Source organism: Limanda limanda, chromosome 9 (assembly GCF_963576545.1).
Source record: "Limanda limanda chromosome 9, fLimLim1.1, whole genome shotgun sequence".
Taxonomy (NCBI): Eukaryota; Metazoa; Chordata; class Actinopteri; order Pleuronectiformes; family Pleuronectidae; genus Limanda; species Limanda limanda.
Window position 1 is genome coordinate 6,945,360 of NC_083644.1, and position 8,912 is coordinate 6,954,271.

Below are 8,912 nucleotides of genomic sequence, written 5' to 3' on the forward strand. Positions count from 1 at the left end.
TAAACATGTGTATGAACAACGATAGTCAACTATTTGCTCACTAGTAACTTGCATCGAAATAAAAGCTGTTAATATATGTCAGTATATTTACAACTTGTTTCTGCTGCCCCTCATTGGCCAAAAGAAAAACTGGTAATGTAGCTTTAAAATACAAAACATTGACCTATTTGCCTCAATCTTATTTCAACTAAATCCCCAAAAAAATCCAATTTCCCCAAAGGGTCAATTACATTTAACATAATCAATAACCAGGCACATGACTTAGAGAGACTGAACAGATCAAAGCACAACACAGACATTCACAGTCCGACAGTCAATCCACACCCGTACAGTGGGAAACCCCTCCTGCTCCTCTGAGCTGATGCTGAGTTATCATTTCATTTTCCCAACCCATCCTCGTCGGGGCCATCTGCCCCAAGACGTGTAGCTGAAGCATCCTGGAACATAGGGAGGGAGGGAGGAAGAAGGAGGGAGAGGGAGAGGGAGAGATGTGCAAAGTGATCAGGAAGTAGCCCTATTGTTTTCAGGGTCCCCTTGCTTTTCCTTTCAGGGCCACCAGAGGACTGTTCTCCCCCCCGACCCTGAGGCCGAGCATCTTAAATAAACAGCAGAGTCCTCGTCACCACACAAACACAAACTCTATCTGCTCCGATTTCCTCCCTCGTCTGGAAAAGGGGGAAGAGAATAAGCCTTTTTTACATTTGAGATGGACAAAGAAAGGCGTGGCACCTGACTGGGCACATTAACCACACATGTGCAAACCAAACAAAGCAGATATCAAACCAGAGTACATGACCACTCCTCATGGGAACAACACAACTCCAGTCACTGAACATTTATTTTTACAAAAAGCCGGTTCGACCTGTTTGCTCAAAGTTTCCCTCGTGAAGGCAAATCGTCGGTTGCATCATCAACAACAATGACATCGTGCTCACAAGTCACATTTGCCTCTTCCTTGTGCTGAGGGACAACACTGTGCCATTGGACGGAGAGTCGGGGGGGAGAGAGTGGGTGGGAGGGAGCACACCTTGGTTAGAGAGTTACCCATTAACTCGCCCTTCTGGGAAGCAGCTGCAGAGCACAGCCCCGGTTCAACCTTTGCTCAACATTTCTCCATTTTTACGGTGAAAGGAAAGAGAAGATGTAGACGTTGACAGACGGACACACAGACAGACGGACGGACGGCAGGTGAACTCTCTGAAGCTACCGGGGCCGAGGAGGACAGGTGAGCAGGTGAGACTTCACATGAACAGCTGGTTTCATACGTGAGCTCTGACAATGTCCGTGTTTCACAGTGTAAAGGTCACATGACTGCTATGACTTTGAGCTGTACCGCTTATCAAGCCAACGGAGAGTCAACAAATTATCTGCCTTTTTCTGACTTCAACAGTTATTAAAATACTGCAACAGTAATTCAACTTAATGAATTATGATATAAGATGTTCCTACATGGCAGTGTTTGTGTTGTGGTGGCTGCTGAAGCCATTTTGTCTAAATACACAGAAGTGCCCGAAACAAAGTGTTTACATTTCACCGTCCTGGTGACTAAACCATTTCCTGCACCTGCTGACGGCTACAAAGCTCTTTCTTTTCAACACAAGGCTGAAATGCACAGTTATTATTCACATGTTTTATGTTATATGTATATAGTGTTAATAAAATGATAGTTATCCACACCTATAACAGTCGTATCCCCATGTGGGAACTACCCACCCACATGTTGACGCTGGCCACTCTCTGTGTTCACCCAAAACACTGCTCACTTTCATTAGACTACACTTTGCTTGTTATTTCTTCAAACTCTAAAGCCACACATCAATTTTAACAGCATTTGTTTAATAAATGCACCAGGAGCTAAAGTTAATATTTAAACTACAAAGTCACATCAGAGCGCAGCAGGTTGTGCAGCGTCTTGTTTGATTAGCTGGTTTTTACCTCGTGTGTTGACACCTCCATTATTCCACGGCTGACAGGCAGAAACCAAGCATGACATTCAAAGGCTCTTTCATGAACTCGCTTCACAACGAATGCAAAACACCTCAGTCGTAACTCAAAGGTGCAGTTTTCACGTGTAAATACTTGGTTTTTCGCCCTCAGACTCCGAGAGCTTGATTTACAGAACGTGAGTTGGATAATCACCCTCGTAAACAAGGTCTGAACGTGCTGCTCTGTCGAAACCTTATCACCGGCAAACAATGGCACAGCCTGACTCCTTCACACATTTTCAAAGCGGGATGAAAACACAGGACTTGCCAGCGGGATAAGAGGGATGGAGGGAGGCTCGCATGCTGCTCTGTGGATTGTCGGGGGTGAGGGTCAGCTGAAGGACGGCTCAGTTATTATCTGCGAAGAATGATTATCCGTGATTACCGCGGCCGGGGAGTCGAGAGGAAAAGATGTTTGCTGGCTCGAGTATGATTCATATAATCTGTGATAGAAGCCAAACGCACTTTGCGGTGAGCAGATCTCCGATGCGCTTTGATGTGAGTTCACGAGTTTCCTTCTTAATCTTAATAAAACTCTTTGTTACGCACACGCTGACATTGAACGCACAAAACAGCTTACAGTTAATTTGTCAGTTCAAAGGAACAAGATCAAACTCCACGAGCAGAATGTGACTTCGATGTTTAATTCAGTTTGTTGACTGAAAGAATATTTCACACCCCGTGGCCATCGTTAGTCCAGAGCCTGACACTCAGCTCACGATGTGGGGCAACGAAACAAAGGATGAAGAAGGAAATACACAACTCCTTCCTCTGAGAGAGATATTCAAACACAGACACGACAGGGATGCAAATGGAGCCTCTTATACATGCACATACAAATACAGGAGCAGCAGATCACTGCTACACTTGTGGAACATGCAGTGCACGCCTCACTCACAGGCTTCTCGTGCTTTTTCCCCGTGTGAGGACAGAACAGGAAGAGATAAAGGCGGCCCTGGTGCTGTGTTTACAGCTCACACCCCTGAAGAGAGTAGCTGGGGAAGACGAAGGGGAAGAGGCCTAATGGTGCAAAGCCTTAAGTACAGCATCTGAATAGCTTATTGCTGGATACTTGAAAAAACACCCTGAGAATGATACATGCACCAGAAAATGGCAGAGGCACCCGGATAGACCTGAAGGTGTAAAAGTTTCCTAGGATAATACCTGTGATTGGTTAATCAACGGGCGGCTGTGGCTGAGGGGTAGAGTGGTCGTCCTCCAACCTGAAGGTCGGTGGTTCGATCCCCAGTCTGAACCATCTGCATGCCGAAGTGTCCTTGGGCAAGATGCTGAACCCTCAATAGCCCCCCATAGAATAACAAAGTGCTGCAAGTAGATGCACTGTATGAATGTGTGTGTGAATGGGTGAATGTGAAACTGTACTGTAAAGCGCTTTGAGTGGTCTTCATCAGACTAGAAAAGCGCTATATAAATACAAATCCATTTACCAAATCCATTTAATAGAATACCACATATACCACATGAGAAATATTGTGAGTGAAAAACTTTTGAATTAAAGGATGTGAAAGATTCTCCCTCCAAGGCTGGATACAATATTTATGTGCTGCTTGTTTCACTTAGCAAAAACAACCAGCGTGTGGAAAATACCCTCACAAGATAAAATCACTATAGTTTGTGATAAATGACCGGAAATGCAGGAATTGAGAAAAATATTCATATCATATTATTTATCTAATATGTCTTTAGCTTTGAACATCTCAGGTCAAAGCATGTCAAACACTGATGTCATAGTGGAGCATGGATATGAATTGGTCTTTACTCTCCTTAGCCGTTTGCCTAAATACAGATCCAACCAAACTCAAACATGCAAATATCTGGCAAATGTACGGACTGAGGAACTGAAAGCTCTTCTCTCTCTCAAACACAAACTAGTTTGGCTGAAGCCTTTATATTTGCATGAGATGCATCAATGAGCTATTGATGTGAACAAGTATCATCATGAATACATTTATAATTGACACAATTAGATCATAGAAATATAGAAAAACTATCAGGCACAAAACAAATAGGAAAACTATTTAGGTTTATGATGCATTTAATGGGGAAATACAGCAATATTCTGATCAAAGTCCAATATATATGAATATGATTGCTTAACAAATAACACACAACTGCTCAACCTTAGATTTGTTAAATATTTTGCTATTTATCAAGTGTTTATCCTTCTTTCTTCATCAAGAAGAGTTTAAAACAACAAATTTCATTCTAACGTTTACTTCTGCCAGCTACTAGGTGGCAACAAGAATGTTTTGGCTTCACTTTTGTGAAGCTGTCATGTTGTTTTCTTTACTTGCCGTTATTGGCTGGGACCAGTCGAGCAGCATCCAGACGTGACTCTGATAAATCAGCAAGAAATTGAACAAACAAGAAATAAGGTTTTAAAGCGTATGAAATAGAAATGTTTACAGGCTCTGAAAGGTGAGTTCAAATCAACTGCTTCATAGTATTTCAGCTTTAGAGCTTAATCCACTGATAATTCAAACTGAATATTGGTAAAGTTGGTCATACAGTAAGAGAAGTCATGTAGCTTCTTGCGTTTATACATTAGATATCGCAACATAAATTCTTATTAAAAAGGTTTTAAATGACATTGTCCTAAACAAATGACGTCAAGTAGGTTTTCTTTTATTGTCCATAAAACACACACACAGACACATTAGTGCTGTAATGTAGACAGATGGAGGAAGGTCCTCCAGAATGTGGGACTTCCTGTTTGCGACACACTTTTCCTGTTGTGGATGATATCCTCCTGATTTCCTGACAGCTCAAACTCAATTACTGGATTTAACGGATCCCGCTAGAGTCTCCCACTACTTTCTGATGACACTCTCACTCCTCACAGATACTCAGTGAAATATTTAGGTCATTTGATTGTTCGTTTTCTTTTTTGTATGATTCACTTATGAAAAATGCATTGAGTCCAAAAGAATTCAAAGCCCCAATGCACGTGGGAAGTGGGGGCATTGTGGTTTACTGACAGATTGTCTTTGTGTGCAACTGTGTCAAAAAAGATTCTGATTTAAATTCATTTTCTCTGTTTCCTACTTTCTCCAGAGCAAGAAAAGTGTGGCTGATATTTCCACTCGCTCGTGGGATGATACAGCTTCTGCCACCACCTCTCACTTGTTACCCTATCACTCAACGTGTCCCCCTAGTGGAGCTGTGAGGGTCAATCACCCTCCTGGTCAACAGAGATATTCCACCACCTCCCTCAGCTGGGGAGGTGCCTGCTCTGCAACATCTCCCTCGGATCACTCTCATTTTTTATTTTTACCTGCTGAGGACAATATAACACTGAGCAGAGTTTGACTTTACCTGACTTTGTTGATACAAGATTTAAAACCTCTGTAGGATCTTATAGAAAGTGGAGTTCTTCACCAGCAGGTCACAGACACTGTCCTGTCCCCTGACATACTGTACATGTGTGATATACTCCTGTCATCCATGGCTTCACACTGGAGTTAATGGTGCCCAGAGCAGGAAACAGGTTTCATCCAACAGGAAGCAAATTGAGCCCCGGAGGACGAGTCACTCTTGTCCAATAAGAGCAAAGCCAGATGGAACTATCATCAAATGCCACATTCTCTACACCGACACCGACCACAGCATTCAATGGTGAGAATGAATTTACATCTGTAAAGTCAAAGTGACATAATTTGGATGTCATGTGACATCACAACGGCCCACATTTGCATAATTCACCTACAACAGCTATAGTTTGATTCAGGCCAAACCTCTATGGGCCAAACTCGACGGAGTCACAGAGAAAACTTAGACAAACCTGAATCAAACCCAACATGCACTTTTTTTTTTGTGTCCAAACCCGACCCGAGCCCGATGTTTACCCCAATAACAGATATGTTTAGTGTAAACAATAGATCGCTTGCAGCCAACGTGACAAAACACATCCAGAGCAGAGTTTCATTTCAAACTTTTGTCTCCGAAAATGGATTAACATGACTCTGTGGGTCCTGACAGGTTGCTACAGGTCTGGAGCAATTTCAGACAAAGGCTGCAAAGAGCATGTCAAACTTTTCAAGAAATTACCCCAACTGAAATCATCAAACTGAGTTACAATATAATACGTCTCCTGTAAGTTGGTCCACACTGGGGCTGCCTCACAACCAGAACACACTAACTAAGTGTTTATTTTGTCTCTATTACAGAAACAACACCTACAGACAAATACACCAATCACAACTGGGAGTTCCTGGTGGCCGTCCTGGTCACAGCCGTCGGTATCTCCATCGTCATCGCCCTCCTGGCTAAATGTACCGTCATCCGGCGTTACCTGGCCAGCTACCGGCACACACGGCTGAGGGAGGCGGACACCGTCAGCCAGATAGATGCATCAGGTTTGTCTTAATTCTTCTCCACACAATAAATTTGAGGAAATAAATTCAAACAAAACAAGTAGGTTTTATTGTTAAAGGATGAGAATGCTGCTGTAGTGACACTGCAAACTGTTCTGTGTCTGTGAATTACCGGTGTAATCGTCATTTAGAAGTAATGAACACCTTAACATCAAATACTAGGTTCAACTAACTCATCTACTTCCTGGTTCGAGAAAGCTTTGATATATTTTGCACTGGAGGTGATGTGTTGTATGTGTTACAGAGGTAATGATAAATTCAGGAAGTAATATAGGGATGCAGTTTATTTTGTGACGGCTACAGATGAAATCAGTCTTATCACATTTTGTTAAAATATTCTGTAAATGTAATTACAGTAATTTCACCAAGCTTATGTCACCGTAATATGACTTATCAGTAAAAATTATGACAGCATTTTCATATTTATCGAAGTCAACAACTTATAAGGTACAAATGAATCGGGACAAAATATTTAAGTTTGTTTATCGGAACAAATAACCATCAGGAATCCAGGGTGTTGTTTTTCTATCTCTTTCACAGGCTCTCACAGTTTGTCCTTTGTCCCTGTGGACAAGTGTCTGTGTGACAAAGAGCTTTAACTGCACACAAGTGCATTTGTCCTTGCAACTCATCCAGTTCAGCTTCAAGATTCCAGCTGTATGACACTAGCGAGTGACCTTTCCCGTCTCTGTGAGCGCGACCTTGTAAACCACGCACCCTGGCTTTTCTTTCTTTTATGTGAAAATGTCCATTTCTCTTCTAAAGCGCGACATTCAGTATTATCTAGTGTTCTCTCTCCTCTCACAGTCGACACGATCCTGGTCAGCGAGAAATGGAACAGCAAGAAAAATATCAATTGCTCTTATTTGTTGGGTTTCCGAGGTGTGTTTTTGTATTTTTCTGATGTATTTCTCACCTTTCTGTGGTTCCAGGCCTTGACGTTGGGTTCAGGATGCACGGCGGCCATGGAGCGAACCCCCACTGTGTCCCTCCCGTGGGCGAGGAGGACGACGACGGCTTCATCGAGGACAACTACATCCCGGCCAGCGAGCGAGCGAGGGCGGAGAGAGCAGCCGAGATCATGCAGGACACCGAGGAGGAGATGGACGAGATTGAATTCACGATCGCTTAGTGTCGAGTGTCTCCACTCAGCTGAACCACTAAATCCACTCCCACCTTTTCTGTAGTTTGTGTTTATTTCTTTGAGATTCATATTGTCAGTCACAAAAGGGGCATTTTTGTAAAATGTAAAAAACGTTCTCAACGTGTGGTCTAATGACGAGTCACAGTGGTCATGTTTTATCTGTCAGCAAAGCGATGACAGAAACAGTAAATTATTTGTTACTTATTTATTAGTGATAATCAAAGGGATCAACTGTGAAGGTTTAAATAGAAAAGAGATTAACAGGTCTTCTCATAGACTGTATATAAAGATGGACGACGTGACGACTCCCCAAAAGTGAAGCCAGTGTGTAATTAGCGCCCTCCGGTGGCTGGCTGCAGGATAGGCCATAAACCAGCCTCCTCCATGTTAGTGGATGGGATGTGGGCCAAACTAATGGTTTCTGTCAATTTACGAAAGTTCTTATCACACTGATGTTTGTGATCATGTAATTGGCACAAAATGGCAGCGCTCGTATACAGGGAATATTTTGGCTTTGTTTCTTGATATCGGGAGGAAGTGGACACACGGCGTCCATCTTTACATGCAGCCTACGGGTCATCTGTGTATATATTAACCAATCACCTGTGTCTCTTGACAGTTATCGATTGGTTGATTGATTTTCTGAAGCTGTATCACAAGTCATGTACGTTATGTTGGACGGACGGTCTCAGCAGTGGAACATTTCACTTTGCACTCTCATGTTTCCTCAGGGATAAACACGCAAATGTGTGTCTACATGGATGAATTATACAATGAATTGATTAAAAAGCCATTTTAATTGCTCAAACTTGAGGAACTCTGACTGGCGATTAAACTATGATTCTTTTTCAAAAAGTGTGGATTTTATTTTTTAGAATACAGGACAAGATGCTGGTTATCCCCTGTACGTTTGATGGTCTTCTGCACAATGTAAGTTAACAACTAACTTCACATGTTAGCAGGTGTTAGCAGCCGCCAGCAGATGTTATCTTCAGTTGTGTACTTTAACGTCATCAAGTGTTTCGGCCTCGTTATCAAAGATACAGGTCGGACCCGAGGGTACGCTAAGGCTAAGATATTTATAAAACATCTTTAAACACAATTCAACAGTCTGAGTACCATGATTTTTTTTAATGTAGAACGACAGGTGAAAAGGTATGAACATTTTTGAAACTGGCAAAAACGAATAGGGCAGGTATACTAAAGACAGTACTTGTAGTATACTGAAGAAGGCATTTCTCATCTCACTTCTCAGTTCTCAGTAATTCTCCTCTAGTTTCTGGATGGTAACGATGGGCGGCACGATATGCATTATCAGTACTTCCCTTTCCTGTGAAGTCAACTTTTAGATAAGTCTGTAAACTGTTTAAAATGTGACCTCAGTAAAAA

General features: G+C 42.3%; 1 protein-coding gene across 2 annotated transcripts; it reads left to right on the forward strand.

The window, feature by feature from the left end:
• The first annotated feature begins 1,063 nt into the window (after positions 1–1,063).
• c9h1orf210 (chromosome 9 C1orf210 homolog) lies at positions 1,064–8,378 on the forward strand. 2 transcript variants are annotated; one of them, XM_061077652.1, is made up of 4 exons: positions 1,064–1,233; positions 5,061–5,621; positions 6,173–6,361; positions 7,312–8,378. In XM_061077652.1, exons 2-4 carry the CDS (start codon positions 5,564–5,566, stop codon positions 7,509–7,511), a joined length of 447 nt encoding a protein of 148 aa, XP_060933635.1. In that variant the 5' UTR covers positions 1,064–1,233; positions 5,061–5,563; the 3' UTR covers positions 7,512–8,378. The 2 variants fall into 2 exon arrangements, with proteins under 2 accessions (XP_060933635.1, XP_060933636.1); XM_061077653.1 differs by having other exon boundaries at positions 1,064–1,225.
• The last annotated feature ends 534 nt before the right edge of the window (positions 8,379–8,912 follow it).

Bases quoted from the DNA above. Each gene is read 5' to 3' on its own strand.
- c9h1orf210 (XM_061077652.1), top strand. From the start codon at position 5,564: ATGGAACTATCATCAAATGCCACATTCTCTACACCGACACCGACCACA. The intron at 5,622-6,172 runs GTGAGAATGAAT...TCTCTATTACAG, and splicing joins ACCGACCACAGCATTCAATG to AAACAACACCTACAGACAAA. The intron at 6,362-7,311 runs GTTTGTCTTAAT...CTGTGGTTCCAG, and splicing joins CAGCCAGATAGATGCATCAG to GCCTTGACGTTGGGTTCAGG.